At 50.9% G+C, this 18,457-nt stretch overlaps 1 protein-coding gene across 1 annotated transcript; it reads right to left on the bottom strand.

Moving 5' to 3' along the window:
* Positions 1 to 5,035: 5,035 nt before the first annotated feature.
* On the bottom strand, positions 5,036 to 18,062 carry KRT79 (keratin 79). Its single transcript, XM_010373957.2, has 9 exons — positions 17,541 to 18,062; positions 15,130 to 15,350; positions 13,959 to 14,019; positions 13,750 to 13,845; positions 7,859 to 8,023; positions 7,545 to 7,670; positions 6,590 to 6,810; positions 5,916 to 5,950; positions 5,036 to 5,647 (listed from the first exon to the last, which is right to left on the bottom strand). The coding sequence occupies exons 1-9, from the start codon at positions 18,015 to 18,017 to the stop codon at positions 5,463 to 5,465; spliced, it is 1,587 nt and encodes a 528-aa protein (XP_010372259.1). The 5' UTR covers positions 18,018 to 18,062; the 3' UTR covers positions 5,036 to 5,462.
* Positions 18,063 to 18,457: the final 395 nt, after the last annotated feature.

Below are 18,457 nucleotides of genomic sequence, written 5' to 3'. Positions count from 1 at the left end.
CCCATCCCCTCCCACCCCTACCTCTAGTCTGTCTCTGCCAAGATGGCCTCTAAGTAAGTGGAGAGGGGGTGGAGGGACTGTGGCCATAAGGACTGGAGTCCACAGGTCCCATTACAGGAGAATTCCCGGGTCATGGGTCAGTCCACCTGCAGTAGGTGAGCATTCTAGAGCCAGAACCATCTCCTAGAAGGAAGGGGTTGGACTTTCACTGATCCTTTCTGCCCAGATTCACCAAACGCCCACTTTGTGCCAAGTCCTGTGCTGGATGCCTTACTTACACTTAATCAACTAGTCTACTTAGAGGCTCTATGCGGTTAGCACCATTAACCTTCCTTTCAGAAGCTCAGAGAAGTAAAGTAGCTCCCAGAGTCACACAGCAGCACATGGTGGAGGCAGGATTTAAACTCACATTAGTCTGGTCCCAAAGGCTACATATTCTATGGCCTCTCACTCACATATGGCCTCTCACTCACACTGTTCTGCCTGGTATAAAGCCACTCTGTCTAAATTGTGTCCCAACCAATGCAGAATGGGCACCCGATAAACCTGATGGAACTCGCTGTTTGGGTCAAAGGGGCTCTGGGGGCACTAGCATCCCAGGGTCTATCAATTTCCACTCTTGCTCCTAAGGTGGGCATGGCTTGGAAGGAGGGTGGGAACTACTGCAGGTCTTTGGGGGCTGCAGCTGCAGGAGCAGAGGAAACATGTGAGTATCCCCCTTGGGAAGCTGAGGTCTAATTGACTGGTTTCCTGCCCCAGAGGACATGGTAGGGCCACCGGGATCTCACCCTGAGTGAGGGCCAGAGCTCCCCCGGCTGCCTCACCTCAACCTCTGCACCTGCCATTCACTGCTTTCTTCTCTGGTAGCCCCTGGGGTTTGATGGGGACTATCACAGGCCAGGGTAGAGGCTTTGCCTAAGTACAGGTGAATCCCTGAGATGGCTAGTAGTGTGCTTATTGGGTCTTTTACTCTATGGCTGTAACACTCCAACACTAGGAGAAAATGGCATGGGCTCACTGCCCCTAAAGTTGTATCTACTGCTTGGAACAAAAAGCAAGCCAGGAGCCAAGGGGATTTTCAGGGAAACAATATAGAATATGCAATCAGCCTTATTTTGTGCCTGTAGGGCACCCAAACCATGGAGCTGCAATTGAGGTACTTCTCATAAAGGTGACTTGAGGTGTGCCATCCCTGATACAAGAAGGAAGACGAAGGAAAGACAGCGGTGCCTCTTGGGTGGAAGGGATTCTCTTTTGGAACTACTGTTATATGCTGAACACTAGGTGCTTCTTCTGACAACCTGGCCAAAGAAGTGTTTTACTATGTCCAGTTTAGAGCTGCAGACATTGAGGCTCAGAGGGGTATGTAACTTGCCTGAGATCACACAGCCAGGAAGTGGTAGAGATGGGAAGTCAGTCCTACCTGTCTGACTTCAAAGCTTGTGACCTTACAATGTATAAAACGGTAGATACAATGTTTTATATGAGTGACTGGCCTGCACAGAATCTGCAGGGAAAAAAGTACACAGCAACTTATACAGCCCGGTAGCTCATGGTCCACCAGGATGGCCATGGGGTCTGGCCAGCAGACTGCAAGCTCTGCAGATGCGGCTCAGCTCCTTTCTGTCCTTACCCTCGGCACATGGTCAGTTGCTTGGTTGATGTGGCCCTGTTCTTACAAGTACCCAATAAGGTATGACACTATCCTGAGGGGTCAGTTTTGTTTCCTCCAATTAACTAAATCCAAATTAATTTCATGACAAACCCTACGATAAACCCAATCCAAACAGGAAGAAAGTTCTAGTCTAGAGCCACATTCTGTGTCCTTATTATTCAATCAGAATTGCAAGAAGCTCACAAAATCTTCAAACTGAGCCTGAGAAACCGAAGGTAGACCTAAGGAAGAACTTCCTATGCAAAAGCGCCTTTACACCCTAGAGTGAGAGAGAAAGAGAGATGAGTTTCTTTCCCTGAAAATGGGAGAGACATCTCCCTCATATCTGGGCCAGAGGCAGGCGGCTGAACAAGGTGCCTCTACCCAGCAGCCACAGCTAAAAGCTGGTCCCTGCCCCTCCCCAGACCCCCACACGCAGATTCTGCTACTGCCCTCCGTGACCCTTCCTTGTTTGGCAGCTGTTCCCAATCTGTTCACAGAGGGATGAGCAGCTGACAGGGGTGTGGAGCCGGGTAGAGGGAGTGTTTGCTCAGGGCTTTCTGGGTGAGGGAGGCAAGCCCTTCACACATTCAGCCCTGGGATTAAGGGATCCTGAGGGGTTCTGTCACTCTCAGCTCCAAATCCGCTGTGTGGTGTGGGAAAGTGCTCCTGCCCTCCCTGGCCAGGCAGGCACCCTCACCCCATTCGGTCACCCAACTTCAACTGCCCCACCGGGCCTGAGTCATTCTTGAGGAGCCAGAGTCAATATGGGGATAAGAGATTCTGCAGATAAGGGCCATCAGCATTTTAAGGAGAGGCCAGTGAGGGCAATAAGAGGATGGGCACTCCTGAGAGCCAGGCATGGGGGTCTGTACCCAGGGGCTCCTCTTTCCCCAGGCCAGAGAGCTGCCCCTGCTGGCCTCCTACCCCAGGCATATACAGGCAGGGGCTTCCCAGCATGTTCTGGCGGCAAAAGCACCCTCACAAACAAAATCACGTGCACAGCCTCATGAGTAAAACAGATAAGGAGAGATGATCCAGTTGGTGCAGAGGAGGGGACCATGATACTTCTCACCTACTGACCTCCCCCTGCAGCCCTGAAAGCAGCCCTTAGGGTCCTCATTTTGGAAACCCCTGGGTCTGGGCCATTCCCAACCTTCGACAAGTATGTCTAAGCAGCACATTACTGTTGGTGGGCCCTCCTGGGCTGCAATATAATCTCTGAGGTTTTTTTTCCATGACAATTAAAAGTTTCTATTGTTCAGTTTTTGAGCCCTAAATAGAATTTTTTTGAGACAGGGTCTCCCTCTTCACCCAGGCTGGAGTGCAATGGTGCAATCACAGCTTACTGCAGCCTCAACAGCCTCAAGTGATCCTCCCACCTCAGCCTCCCAAGTAGCTGGGACAACAAGTATGCATTATCAAACCCAGCTAATTTTTGTATTTTTTTGTAGAGATGGAGTCTCACCATGTTGCCCAGGCTGGTCTTGAACTCCTGGGTTCAAGCGATCCACCTGCCTCAGCCTCCGCCTCCCGAAGAGCTGAAATTACAGGCATGAGCCACCACACCTGGCCTATGATCTCAACAAAACTGATTTTTTTAACACTGCCATTAAGTTACCATGGCTTTGGATAAATTCTTCCCCTTCCTCAACCTGTTTTCTTATCTACGAAATAAAAAGTTTGGAGTCGATTGCATCCAATGCCCCTTCTAGCTCCAGCACCCCCTCCTCTCTATTCCTTTTTCTATATAAGCAAAATAACCTGGTGGTTAAGAGCTTGGGTTATGGAACCAGATTGCTTGGATTCCACACCTAGCTCTGCTACTTACTAGCTGTGTGACCTTAGGCAAGTTACTTAACCACTCTGCCTTATTTTCCTTATAGACAAAATTAGGATGATAATAGTATTTGTATTACAGGCTGCTGTGAAGATAATCAGTTAAAGGCTTGACAGCAGTGCTGGCACACAGTTGGCACTCAATGAGCATTAGCAAGTATTCCTCAAAGTGTTGTACATGGGGTGGGCTATACTCCATCTGTCTGAGAAGGGAAGCTAGAGACCACCCAGGCTGGTGAGGCAGAGCTGACCCTAAACCGCTAGGCCTTTGTGTTCCTAAGCTGCAGGTTAGGGTTTGGCTGAAAATCCCTCTGCTGGCCTTCCACAGCCCTGGAGGAAGCTTTATCAGGACTCTTCGGGGCTCCTCTGAGGAGGACGGGGTGATCAGGCCTGAAGAGTGAGGGTTGCATCCCAGCAATAGCCAGGAGCCCTAAGGGGTTGGCAGCACTAACGTTGCCAAGGAAGGGAGCAGTGTGGTGACAGCCTCGGGTCGGGCCGACTGGTTTGGTATCAGGGTGGGGAGGGCCTGAAAGTTGCAGGGCTGAGAGGCCCGCCAATTGGGGAATCACTTGGATATAGCTTGAAGAGTGGGGTCCAGGCTCAGAGTAGAGAACCCTGGAGATGAAGAGGAAAGGAGGCGATACCAGGAGACACACGGAGGAAGCAGCAGTAAGATTCAGCAAGTGATGGAGGCAGGAGTAGGACGGAAGTAGCTTCCAGGGTCATGGGACAGGGGGCTTGAAATTGCAGCCCTGGACACTACTGACCCGCCTCTAACCAGCAGGACGACTACAGCATGAGAGTTCACTTCTGTGAGCGTGAATCGCCTAACCTGTAAACTGGAACACCACGTGCCCACTGCTGAACCCAGAGCTGTGGTGATGGTCACAGGCAAAGTAATGTATTTGTAAACCACAAAATCCAATTAAATGTGGATTTTCCTTGCCAACTGGATGTGGGGGCTGAGACAGACATCACTGAGGCCAAGAGGATGAGCAGGGAATCCAGAAGTCAGGGAGTGGGGAAGCAAAGAAACCCGATTCCAATAAGGGCGTCTATAAGCCAGATGTTTTACACATGTTCTTATCACAACCCACTTTTACAAAGAAGGAAACTAAGGCTCAGAGAGGTTAGGTAACTTGACCGAGGTCACACAGCTAGTAAGTGGCGGAACTTGGAGTTAAACCCAAGTTGCCTAGTTATGAAGCCTAAGATCTCTCCACTGAACAAAGCATGCCGTCTGCCCCTACAAAGTTAGTGGGAGGCCGAACAGGCACCAGGGGGTGGCTGGGTAATAGGCAGCCACTCAGCCAGGTCTGGCCTTGAGCAGCGTACATGTTCCCTCTGAGCCTTGGTCTCCTCTTGTGAGCCATGTACAGCCCTGGAGTGGCGATGGTATCAAACTAATGTACCTAAGTAAGCATGGCGATTGGGACGTAGTGAGTGTGTGATTGTTGCTGTGTCAGGCATCAGGACATTAATCAACGGACACAATTTCAGTTCCCCAGGCAGGACAGACTGCAGCCACAGACAGCTAGCTGTAGTTGTACCATTTATTGAGACACAGATAGGGAAGGCAGGTGTGGGTAGATTCAGGGAGAGGGTGGGTCTGATGGGGCACTGGGGAGGTTGAAGGGCCTTTGGGGACCACTCTCAATTTCTCTCTCTCCAAATGGCTTGGGAAATTCAGCCTCCTCTCAGTGGTCAAAAGATCACCCCCAAGTCACCCAAGCACATCACTCAAGCCAAGCTGGCAACTTTAACCTCCCCTCCCACCCTATTGCAGGACCGAGAAAAAAACCTGAGTAGATTTGAGTGCTTTCCAAGATGCAAATAGTCTGGTATGAAAACACCCTGGGTCTGAGGTCCCCTGGCTATTCCTGCTCCTGAGAAGTGACTGGAAAGGGCAGCAGAGGTGGGGTGAGGAGGGCAGGGAGAGGATTGCAGGGGCCCTTGCAGGGCTCAGCAGCTAATACCTCCGGCTGGACGTCTTGACCGTGGTGGTCTTCCGCAGGATGGAGGTTCCCCCAGAGACTAGCCCTCCCTTGATGGTGCTGTAGCCCACATTTGTGCTGAATCCAGCCTTGGTGGCCCCCCCATTCCCACCCAGGGAGATGCCACCTCCGCACACAGTGGTGGAGTTGCCAGTCACAGCTGCAAAGCAAAGGGTCTGGATTAGTCAGGGTGGCTGTGCCAGGAGAGGGCTGGGGGACACCCAGAAATCAGTGGAGAATCAGAACAAAATCAGGCAGCAGAGCTATGGGAAATGGATAGAGAAGCCCAGTACTAGGACCCTCTGAACCTGTCTCCAGGAGCTCGAATGGAGGAGAGCATGCTTTAGGACAAGGACAGGTTGCATAAACTGAGCAGAGTTCTGGGGCCTGGCCAGGGGTGGAGCAGGAAGCAGGGAGTAAATACTCACAAATGCTGACTGCACTGGGACATTCTCCAGACATCCTAGGGGACACAGAAAGGCCGGGAGAGCAGTCAGTGGTCCCTGGTGCCCACAGGAAAACCCTCTCCTTCCCTCTGCCTTTACATTGGATCAACTCAGTGGATCCTGATGACAAGACCAGGAAACGTGAGAAGTATGTGTATAGGACTGTGCCCAGGTCCAAAACCCGGTGCTGCAGAGAAGGCAGAGTCACCAGTAGGCTGTGCCAACTCCCATCCTCCCCTTTTCTTTCCTGTCTCCCCATGTGGGCTACGGACAGCATCCCTGCCCCAATGGCAACAAGCCCACGACCAGACAGAGCTGCCTAGTTTCTGCCCACTTTCTCTCTATTTCATGCCTTTCCTAAGGACAGAAATGGTGGATTTTTTTTTCCAAAGCTTCCACTGCTGGTGGAATCTGGTGATAGAAGAGGAAGTTCCATTCCTACTGGGCTGTCAGCCACAATAAGGATTAACAAGAGTTGTGCCAGCCAAGGAGAGGAGTGACAGAGGCAGTGGGCACAAACACATTTTCCCCCGGCGTGAGTCAGGATCTTGCTCCCTGGTTCCTCCCTCTCCCTCTTGACCCCAGAGCAGACTCCTCGGGCTCTCCCCCAGGGCAGGCCTGAGCAGCTCTCTGGATCGGGCAGGAGGGGCCACCACCTGCTCTCCTCGCTCTCCAGCAGCTTGCGGTAGGTGGCAATCTCCACGTCCAGGGCCAGCTTGACATTCATCAGCTCCTGGTAGTCACGCAGCAGCCGTGCCAGGTCCTCCTTGGCCTGGTGCAGGGCCACATCCAGATCCCCAAGCTTCTTCTGAGCATCCTTGAGCGCCAGCTCCCCATGCTGCTCCGCTTCCTCAATGGCCGTCTGCAGCTGCTGACACTGCCCAGGAGGGAGAGGTGTTGAAAGCACCCTCCGGGGTCATCCCATTCATCTCTCTGCCTTCAAACAATGAAGGCATCATGATTCCCACCTCCCGGCCCCCAAACAACTGGGAAAGAAAGAAGAGAGAAGTATTCGTCTGAAGAGATGCTATTACACAAGCAGGATCAAGTAAGGCCACTGGGAAAGTCCTCACTGAAGTCTAACGTCAACCCCTATCGTCTGAAGAGATGCTATTACACAAGCAGGATCAAGTAAGGCCACTGGGAAAGTCCTCACTGAAGTCTAACGTCAACCCCTCCTACTGCAGATCAGTCCAATGCCTCAGAAGAGATGAAATAAATAACAGAGCCTGATTAGTAACCAAGTGCTTCATTCTAATCTATGGAAGAACCCACACTTTTCAGCCATCCTCAAGATAGAGTCAGCATCAGCATCTGTGACCTGGCCCCTTGAACCCTCTACCTCCTGTTCTGACCTCCTGGAGATGGGATGGATCAGTCTTCTTGGAGAAGATTGTCCCACCTGCTCTACCACTCATATACCGTGTGACGTTGGACAAGCCTCTTCCCTCTCTGGGCCTCAGTTTCCCCCCTGTAAAAGGAGCCTGTGATCAATGGCCTAGCATTCTATTGTATCCATCAAGAGAAGAGCAGGCCTAGCCCCTCGGGATGACAATGAGAAGGCCCTGCCAACACCAGGCCAGACCCTCCAGCCCCCAGATAGAGTCCCACCTGCTTCTTGGCTGCATCTACCTCCCCCTGCAGCCTCTGGATAGTGCGGGTGAGCTCAGCAATCTCGTTCTTGGTGTCCCGCAGGTTGTCCCCATGCTTCCCAGCCGTCACCTGCAGCTCCTCATACTGGGGACCAAAGAAGTGGCAGTGAGCTTTCAAATGGCCCCAGCCCACTCTCACAGCTGGAGGCCCCATGCAGGTTGAGTATATCTGGCCCCCCGGACTCCAAGAGTCCCAGAGACCGAAGACTCTTATGATGGGAGAAGATCTGATCAGACCCCAGGCTTCACACCTGAGCCAGCTATGCCTCTCACCTTGGTCTGGTACCAGGCCTCAGCCTCAGCCCGGCTCCTCTGGGCAATCAGCTCATATTGGGCCTTGACCTCGGCGATGATGCTGTCCAGGTCCAGGTTGCGGTTGTTATCCATGGACAGCACCACATTGGTGTCAGACACGTGGGTCTGCACTTGGCTCAGCTCCTGAAAAAACAGAGACAGCTGCCACCAGCATCCCTGCTGCAGGCCCCAGGAAGCATCAGGGGGTGAAAGACAGGTAGCATCAGGAGGCCTGTGCTCTTGTCCAGGCTCCAGCCTAGAGCAAAGTCACAACTGGAAAGACCTCAGTCTCCCCAGCTGTAAAATGAAGCTCCCATTTTTACAGACTTCATTAATTTTTGTGGGTTTGCAGGCTTCCAAAAGATTAGAGAGGGAAAAAAGAATGTGTACTCCCTGCACTACCACTGATGCCCGGCACTGTGCTAGCATATTCACTAACCCCTCTAGGCCTCAGAACACCCTGTGTGGCAGGTAGGCCCATGGCAGGCTCACAGACAGGCCCATGGCAGGCTCACAGAGTGCCTTTATGCAAATTGGGGAAAGACCCCCCTTCAGGTGGAAGCAGCACGTCCAGCACCAGCCAAATCACCAGCTGTACCACCATCCACAGTGGCCCTGACCGTGGACATGTGAGGAAAGAGGTTTGGAGAGAAGTGATGCATCTAAGGCCACCAGGTCCAGGGTGGGACCCAGCCTCGGGCCAGTCAATTACACCACAAAGCCCAAGTGGTTTCCTCTAGAGCACATGGAAAGGTGTAGACTGTCATGATGTTCTTGGGCCCTCCTGTTTCTAGAACTATCGTCTTTCACACAGAAGTAGGCTTCAGGATGCTGTGAATGGCAGGTTAGGTGATGGGGAGTCAAGGGTCTCTGTTCTGGCCTTGGGACCAGCTGAATCACTGGTCCCACGTGGGGCTCTGCCTCCATCTCTCCCATGGGCCTTCCTGCTCTGGGCTGCCCGTAGAATGCCCTAAACAAATCACTCATTCACTCAGTACTCCTCAGAGGCTCCCTGATGGGTGGAGAACCTTCCCCCTAAAACCCAACACCTCCCGTATTCTGGTCTTGTCTCCATCCTTTCTCAAACACTGGCCCTTCGTGGCAGCCCAGGGAATTATAATAAAATAATAATAACAACCCTCGGACGCTGAGCATCACTGTGGTTCAGGCTCTGCATTAGGCACATGGCAGGTACTAACTCATTACATGCTCTTTTCCAGTAGCACAAAGAGATTAAGTAACTTGCCCCAGATCACAAGCCAGTAAGTGAGGAGCTCAGTTTCAAACCCCAGGAGTCTGACTTCAGAAGCTGAGGGGACATAGACTAAAATAGAGCTAGGCAGGAACAAAGAGAGACAAGGGGTAAAGAGAAATACCAAAGGCAAAACCAATATCCTTACTGATGTGGATGCAGATTGTTAAATTAGATTGTATTTCAAAAAGTGGGATGAGGAGGTTAGAGACACAACCAATCCAGTCACTACAAAAACTTGTGGTTTTTGGAAAGATATGAGTTTTGGAGATAGACAAGCCTGAGATCAAGTCCCCAGCCTGACGTGCACCGGCTCTGTAGCTGACGTACCAGCTAAGACTTGCGATGCCTCAGTTCCTTCTTCTGTACCATGGCCTGATCATACTTTCTTCCTATGGTGCTTGTGGGGCTTAAGATCCATGTATGACCCATGGCATGTGCTGATTTAAGTGCATTCTTACTTGCCCAGACTTCTCTGAAGGCCATTGGAGGTGCCCATAAGGCCTATTTGTCACAGATAAGATAGTGTTGTCACAGCTGCCTTGTCTCCTCCCCCACCAAGATGAACTGTCAGCATCATCTTGAAGCATCCTGTCCCTGCCCTCCCCAACTCAGAGTCTCTCTGCAGCCCCATGTCAGAGCATAGTCCCAAAGAAAATCAACCCGAAACTTTTAAGACAAGGAGGCAAAAACTCTCCACTGGACAGCATCAAGAGTGGATGAGGTGATGCAATGGTCTTGCTAGACCAAGGGGATAGAAAGGTCAGGCTTGGCCAGGTGCAGTGGCTCACACCTGTAATCCCAGTATTTTGGGAGGCCAAAGTGGGCCGATCACTTGAGCTCAGGAGTTCGAGACTAGCCTGGGAAAAATGGCGAACCCTGTTGCTACAAAAAATACAAAAATTAGCCAGGCATGGTGACGTGCGCCTGTAATCCCAGCTACTTGGGAGGCTGAGGTGGGAGGATCGCTTGAGCCCAGAAAGTTGAGACTATAGTGAGCTGTGATTGCGCCACTGCCCTCCAGCTAGAGTGACAGAATGAGACCCTGCCTCAAAAAAAAAAAAGAAAAGAAAAGAAAAAGTCAGGCTTTCCAATGAAAGGGAGCTCATGAAATCAGAGCAGAAAGAGCTCTGTGAATCGCTAAGGTGTGTGTCTCCTTAGACACCAGGGACTCTAAGGGGGAAAGATAGTGGAGACGTCTAGGCAAGGGTAAAGGGAGCCAGCGGGCAGAAGTGGCACAACCAGAAGAGGAACTGGGTTCCGCAGACACCCCAGGCCAGAGAGAGGCCACCATGGAGGCTGCCTTCCTGCCCTGTGAGACACCCAGTGGTAAGTGATTCACTGCCCAGATTGCTGTGGGATCTGGCTTGGCCAAAATCAGACTATGGCATTGGTTACTGAGAGCCATGCTGGTTCCGTGACTGACTGAGCCCATGAGACAACAAGGGAATGACAGTGCTGGCCTTTGTTCTCACTCCACTGAGGCACTGCTAGGCCGTGAGGACCTCTGACAGGAAAGGGCCCAGGCTTGGTCTCTACCTCTCCTTCCCTTGCCTCCTCCTCACCTAACTGTGCCCACACACTCGATGTGGGCACTCACCACTCACTGGTACCCAAGCACCATGCTCCTTCACGTCTCTGTGACACTGCACAGGCTGGGCCCCAGGCTGCGAAGTCCTTCCTGCTCTTTCTCTAGAAGTCTAGCCCCTCCATCAAGATCCAACTTGGATGTCATCTCCCTCGAAGGCTTCTGCAGCCCTTCCAGGAAGGGTCAGCCACGGCGTCCCCATGTGCCTTTGCACCTGTGCCTGTCCCCCACAGCTCTCATCACCTGATAACCTGGCCCCACAAGAGCTGAGACTTTGTCTTTGTTGCTATGTGGAAGGTGTTCCGTAAATGTTTGTTAAATAAACAAGACATAGCAATGGAAAGGAATGCTGAGTGTGCCAGCTATGTGCCTTAGACCAGAGAAAAGCCAATTCCTAAACAATCAGAGAAGAAGGGGAGAGAGAATGGAACCTAAGGGACCACAAGGAGGCCCCAGACCATGAATGACCATCAGTGACCCCGGCAAAGTAGAAACTGGGGAAGCACCTAAAAACTCAGCATGGCAGCCCAGAACACTTCCCAGCAAGTTCCATCCAGACAGGCCGTGCAGAGATGCTGGAAGGCAAGCAGTCCAGCCAAGGATAAGCCTGGGAAACACCAAAGTCAGAGGTCAGATGCTGCTAGATGAACTCTAGGCAGAAATAACATGGAGGTCCCTTTGGGCTGATCCCTACAGAAGATCCAGGAAAGGCCAATCCCTCAGCTGCTTTGTCATTTGCCACTTTTCCATCAAGAACAAACTGGTCATCAAAGTGGAAAGCACAAGAAAAATACTTGAGAGGAAATGGGGACCCAAGACAGGGAAGGTGAGAGGCCTTGGCCTTGTTGGAGATCACAGGGATCCAGGCCGGAAAAGCACACACTCAGAGGCTCCAGGAACTGCCAAGGGGAGGAATGCCCTGGTCATCCTTGAGAGATATGGAGAGGAGGAGACCCCAAAACCCCACACACAGTAAATGGCCTGATTTTCAAACAGGAGAGATTTGGAATTCTTCAAATAAGGCTGACATCAACCTCCTCCAGACCCATAGAATGAATTCCTAAATGTGTGTGGGAGGCATGAAGCCATCATGGGTTCCCTAAGGAAAAGTGGAACCAAGTGGATTTAATTTTCCTTCATGATTATATTAAACTGCTAAAGGTCTGCCATGGACAATGTTTGACCAAGCCTTTCATAGCATTCTTGAAAGAAGACAGAAAAATGTGGTCCAGGTAAGAGTACTGTTAAGGGGATTTTAAAGTAGCTGAGGCTATTTAACCCCAAATTATTGATTAACAGACATGGAACAGTCTGTTAACAGTCCCATGGAAAATCACCACTGAAGACCCACAGGACTTTGTTTTGGGCCCTGATTGCCTTAACATGTGTATCAATGATTTACACGAGATGCTGTCAAATACCTACACTGAAAGTTTATCCCATCTGCAGATAACACAAAGCTATGCATCACTAATACATTGGATAAAAGAATCAAGTTACTCAGAGCCCACAGAGCTCAAAATGTTGGAATGACACCACAACGGCATTTCATAGGAAAGAAAGGGAATGTTTAACTATGCCACTCAGTTTCAAAATTCAGCTACCCAAATACAGGAAGTTAGAGGAGAGTAGATGCATGTCTCATTTGAAAGGATTTATGTGAAAAAGTCCAGGAGGGGTTCTAAGAAGCCAACATTGTGAAATGACTTCTATAACAACACATAAACTAGTGCACTATTAGACTGCATCAATAGAAGTTTGTATCTGGAACCTCCCTCCCCATCCCTCTATCTTCTGAATACTTTACTAAGAGCCCTGTTTCCTGAACTTCCTCACATGCCACAGATTTTTATCCTCTCATCATCGTGACTTCTAAAGGGCTGTCATGTGAAAGGCATAAGTCACATGGAAGACAACTGGATATGTGCAGCCCAGAGGGCAAAGTCAAGGGCAGAAGTCATGAGAAGGAGATCTAAGTCCATGCTCCAATAAAGTTGTTCAACAATGGCAATGCCTGCCTCTAAAAAGTAGTGAGCTCCCGACCACGGGAAGTATTTGAGTAGAGGTTACATATGACAGGGATATGTCAGGGATATCATAGAAAGTGTTCTTGCACTGGATGAAAGGTTGGTGTTGAGGTCCTGCGGACCCTAAGAGTCTATGATTCTGTGGTCAATTCATGTTAAGTTCAACCCTCTCACACTAGTCTCCAAAGCCCCCTTGTCTCCTGGAACCCTTCCTGGATTCTGTAGTCTACCCACTACTCACCTTCTACTCCAATCTGGAATCCCAGTCCCTCCTGTCTGCCCATTCCTGCTCCCTCATCCCTTGCTCCATTACAAACTGGGCAGGAGAGGGCAATATAACAGTGACAGGAGTCAGACTTTGGAGTTCAAGAGCCAGATTCAAATTCTAGCATGCTTCTTCCTAGCTATGTGACCACAAGCAAGTAATTGTGAGCCCCAGAGTCCTTGACTATAAAATGGAGACAATAATAGTACCTGCATTATCAGGTTATTGAGAAGATCATGTTAAAAGCTTGCCCCAGTGCCTAGCCCATCAAAAGCACTTAATACGTGGAAGCTAATGTTAATTAAAGTGTTACGGTTTTAGGCTGTGTGCGGTGGCTCACGCCTGTAATCCCAGCACTTTGGGAGGCCGAGGCGGGTGGATCACCTGAGGTCAGGAGTTCAAGACTAGCCTGGCCAACATGGCGAAACTCCATCTCTACTAAAAATACAAGAATTAGCCAGGTGTGGTGGCAGGCACCTGTAGTCCCAGCTACTCCAGAGGCTGAAGCAGGAGAATCGCTTGAACCTGGGGGCAGAGGCTGCAGTGAGCCAAGACTGTGCCACTACACTTCAGCTTGGGCAACAGAGCAAAACTCCACCTCCAAAAAAAAAAAAAAGTGTCAAGGTTTCATCTTCCACCAATGAGGCTGCACTGGTGAATTCAAGTCAGAACTCCATTGAAAACCCCCAGTGCTGTTTATAATGTATGCAAACTCTCCCAGACCGTTGGCCACCTCACCATTTCATAGAGTTGCTGCAGGAAGTCAATCTCCTGGGTCAAGGTGCCCACTTTGCCATGCAAATCCATCCGGCCCATGTACGCTGCATCCACATCCTGGGGATGAGAGAGCAAGACACAGCCTCAGCCCCCAGGGATGTCACCTCCTCCCAAATCAGCCCAGTACCCTGGCAGCCAAAGGACCACCTCCCCCACCCCACTCAGCTCACCTTCTTGAGCACCACAAACTCGTTCTCCGCAGCAGTGCGCTTGTTGATTTCATCCTCGTACCTGTTACACATGGGAGACTCAGGCCAGGCTCAGCCTGGCTCTGCCTTTCAGACATGGGACCTACTCAGCTTTACAGAAGCCCTGATGGGTCGCTCACTGGTCAAGAACACCTCTGGGGAGCAGTTCTTTAATGTAGCCAACCAGTGAAGAAATGTGGGGTCTACCTTGATTCAAACATTCCCTCTCCCCACCCCATTTTAGGGAAAGAGGCACAGAACTTGTGCAATAGTATGGCAATCAAGAGCTGCCATCTCTTTGGATCCAAGCCCTTAGGAGGCTTTAGAGGGACAAGTGAAGATGTGTCAACAGTGGCTGACCTTTACCGTCACTTTCAACAACACGGTGTCATTCAAACCAGCTAACTCCTCCCCAACCACTTTCGATGAGATTTTAAGGTTTAGAAATTGCCATGGTCGATTTATGCAAAAAGTCATTTTTAAATGTGCCTTAAAGTTATAAATATACATATCAACCAATTATAATATATAAACCTTATTTGGAGCTTGAGTCAAACAAGCCGTATTTTTTAAAGTTATGACATGTATGGGACCACTGGAAATTCAAAACTGGCTGGATATTTAATTATATTGAGGAATTATTGTTTCAAAATGTATTAGGTGTGATTATGGCACTGTATGTTTTATTGAGTCATGTAGAAGAACTACATTCATATATGCAGATATATGAATATAACTTGTAAAATATTAATGAATGAAATGACAAGATGTCTGGGATTTGCTTCAAGACCACAAGGGAGTCAGAACACGTAGAAAAAGGCAAAGTTAAAAAAACAAAAAAGACTACACAAGAAGAAGGGAAGTGGGGAGGTGTAAAAAATTGGCTATGAGCCGATAATGATTAAAGCTGGGTGACAGGAACATGGGGTTCACTATACTCTTCTCCCTACTTTAAAGACTTTTTAAAATTACAAACAAACCTGCCAATTCTCCAGATGGCAGCAGGTGCTGGACCTGAGTGTCTGAGGGATCCAGCTCTGCCTGTGTGTCCCCCAGGTGGGCCTGGGACCCTGGGAATGGGGTGGCCCTCTCAGCAGGTTTCCCACTGCCCCTCCTCATTCCCACATGGCCCCTCCTGGCCTGCTCTCCTCACTTGTTCTTGAAGTCCTCCACAAGGTCCTGCACATTCCTGAGCTCTGAGTCCAGCCTCCCCCGCTCGCTCTGAAGTCTGTCCAGCGTGCTCCGCATGCTGCCCAAGTAGGCCTCAAAGAGGGGCTCCAAGTTGTTTCTGGTGATACCCAAGTTCTGGCCCTGCTCCTGCAGCAGTGCCCACTTGGTCTCCAGCACCTTATTCTGCTGCTCCAGGAACCGCACCTGAGCCAGAGCAGAAAGGGCGGGCTGACGTCATCCTCCGGCCACCAGAGGGGCCAAGGATGGGGTCCATTGCCACCTCCCCTCCTAGGCCAGGGCATCATAGGGACACTGCAGCCGCACCTACACCTTGCTGTGGGGAGGCGGTCCTTAGGGGAACAGATTGCTGGAAATGAACGTCCAATCCGATGGAAAGACCTCTAACAAGTTAATAAGCACAAAAGCCCAGTTCAATAGCAGTACCAATTTACTAGTTGGTAACCTTGGTTGAATCATTTCTCTCTGAGTCTCCCTCTCTCACTTGTCCTGAGTAAACTGGACTAGATCTATGTTTCTGACCCCTAATTCTGCATTAAAATCAACTGTTTAAAATATAAATCAACTGTTTAAAATCACACACTTTGGGAGCCTGAAGCTGGAGGAGTGCTTGAGTTCAGGAGTTCAAGACCTGCCTGGGCAACATAGCAAGACTGTCTCTACTAAAACTCAAGTCTACTAAAAATCTCTACTAAAAATTAGCCAGGTGTAGTGGCATGCGCCAGTAGTCCCAGCTATTCAGGAGGCTGAGGTGGGAGGATCACTTGAGCCCAAGAGATGGAGGCTACAGTGAGCTTTGATTATACCACTACACTCCAGTCTGGAAAACAGAGCAAGACCCTGTCTCAAAAAAAAAATTTTTTTAAATAAAAAAATAAGAAAATTGGTGAACTGGGTGAAAGAGTATATAGGAGTACGTTGTACTACTCTTCCAACTTTTCTGTAAATTCCACATTTTTTCCCAAAAAAAAACTTTTTAAAAAAATACCGATGTATGGGCCCTTCCTCTATAGACTCAGAAGGAAGCTTATGGTGTGGGTTTAATAGGACCCCCAGGAGTTTTTGACCCAGCTGGGGTTCCAAGACAATCTCTTAGACCTCCAGCTCCCAGGCTGTGATTCTGCAAGCCTGAGAAAGGTTTTGGCTTATTTGGCCTCTGGGACAGTCCCACAGGAAAACCAAAAGTCACTAGGGGAGAGGGTGAGGAGGCAGGCAAGACGGCTTGCTTCACATTCTGTCATCCAGTCTCTCCAGGTCCTACCTCCACAGCACCTGGGCCTCAGTCACATGGCCCAGGAGCACCACGCAGCAGGTGTGCCTATCGTGAGCAGTAACACCTCTTAGTGCCAAGAACCACGGAGTCCAGGGGCCTGGGTTCCAGTCCTGCCTCTGCCTCCAACTCCTTGTATCATCGTAGGCAAATCACTTGAGCTCTCTAGACCTCAATTTTCTCATCTCAAAAATGGGCACAATATCACCATTTCTGACTATTCATAGAAGCACTGTAGGTACCACAGGACAAAAGAGATGTGCATGTTCTTTGGAAAAACACAAATCACTGAACCAAGGGACATTTGTCTACTAGACCTTCCCCATCATGACCCGCGGCCTTGGCTCAGGATCGAGGAGGACAATGCCAGCAAAACAGACCAGGAAACCCCAGCACAAGTGCTGCCCCCATCCATGTGGAGCAAGGGCAGGGTTCAGGACACGCCTATGGGCAACAGGTCAAACTCCACACCCTCAGAGCTTGGTGACCTGACGACCACCCTCCTCATTGTCGACCCCAACCTGAGCCTCTTCGCTCAAACAGAGAGGAAAAAAAGGAGAAGCAAAGGGGAGCCTTCCTCTATGACCCCACCCACACACAACTGTGTTCTGATCACATCTTGCCCTTAAGCCTCCTCCAAGCCTGAAAGAATGGAACAAACAGGGCTCCATGCCCTTAGCCTTGAACAACTCTTTCGACTCCTGAGCCGTTGTTTCCCCAGCTGTAAAATGACAAAAGGCAATGCGGACCACCCGGCTAAGAGGAGCAATGAGGACCGTCCATTTTTTGATGATGAGGTAAGGCTACTGTGTAATCAATTGTATTAATCATGGTGGTAGAACAGGCTTCAACACAGGCAAGGTGGGCTTGGCAAACAGGACTCATGAGTAGACTGGAGACTCCCCCGCACAGGCACAGCGAAGACCTGAAGGTTGCCTCCAACCACCCACGTCTCGGCATCCCAGGCTCAGACAGGGAGAGCTCCAGAGCTCTGTCAACCACCACCCTTGTACAAGTGGGCTACAGCAGCCCTGGCCCAGCCCACACTCTCTTAGAGGTCCCGCTTTTTCCCCAAGAGCTCCCTTCCTCCTTCCTGCTTGGCTCACCTTGTCGATGAAGGAGGCGAACTTGTTGTTGAGGGTCTTGATCTGCTCCCGCTCCTGAGTGCGCACTCGCTGGATCTCGGGGTCGATCTCCACATGGAGGGGAGTCAGCAGGCTCTGGTTAACGGTGACCTCCTGGATCCCCCCAGGAGGACAGGCGGGCCCAAACGTCTGCCTGCCAGCCCCCTGTCCTGTAAATGCCCTGCTGCCAAAGCCAAAGCTCCCCAGAGCCCGCCCCAAGGAGGCCCCTCCAGCCACACTGACAGAGATACTCTTGTGGCCCCCCAAGTTATAGAGGCTTCGGCTGCCAAAGCCACCTGTGCTGGGGCCACAGCGGGTCCCGCCACCACTGCCACTGTTCCGGGACACCGTCACTGAGCTGAAGCTGGTGCGAGCCTGGGACCCACCCCCTCCACTGGCAGAGTTGGAGCTGAAGCCCCCTTTGGTGGAGTATGTTTTCCGAGAGACAGAGGACCTCATAGCTGCAGAGAGGCCAGAGGGCAGGACGAGAGGGCAGGAAGGGAGTGCCGTGAGCTGCTGGGCCACCGTGGGCTTTTTATCTTTTCCCAGCTGGGCTGGCTCCCCAGCTCCACAGACACTCCTGCCCCATCACCCCAGGGGAAGAGGGAGGGGTCCTGTGGGCCGCGGGGAGTTCCCTCTCCCCCAGCAGGAGGGAGGGGCCCTCCTGGTTATCACCTGTGCTCCAGAGCTGGGGCTGAGCTGAGACTGTCTGGGGCAGGATGCCACCTTCTCCCCCTGCCCCCAGGCTCTCCTCGGTTGGCACAGGATGATACGGGCTCCCACGGCCACCCCCACCACCCAGTGGCTGCCTTGCTGTCCTCCTACCCAGCCCCAGTGGCCACTGTCAATAGAGCTCTGTTCTATGGGGTTTGTCCCAGGCCCCTGTTGTAAGCCAAGGC

This window comes from Rhinopithecus roxellana, chromosome 10 (assembly GCF_007565055.1).
Source record: "Rhinopithecus roxellana isolate Shanxi Qingling chromosome 10, ASM756505v1, whole genome shotgun sequence".
NCBI classification, from domain to species: Eukaryota; Metazoa; Chordata; class Mammalia; order Primates; family Cercopithecidae; genus Rhinopithecus; species Rhinopithecus roxellana.
The sequence above is the reverse complement of the archived record's forward strand: the minus strand, read 5'-3'. Positions and strand labels throughout refer to the sequence as shown.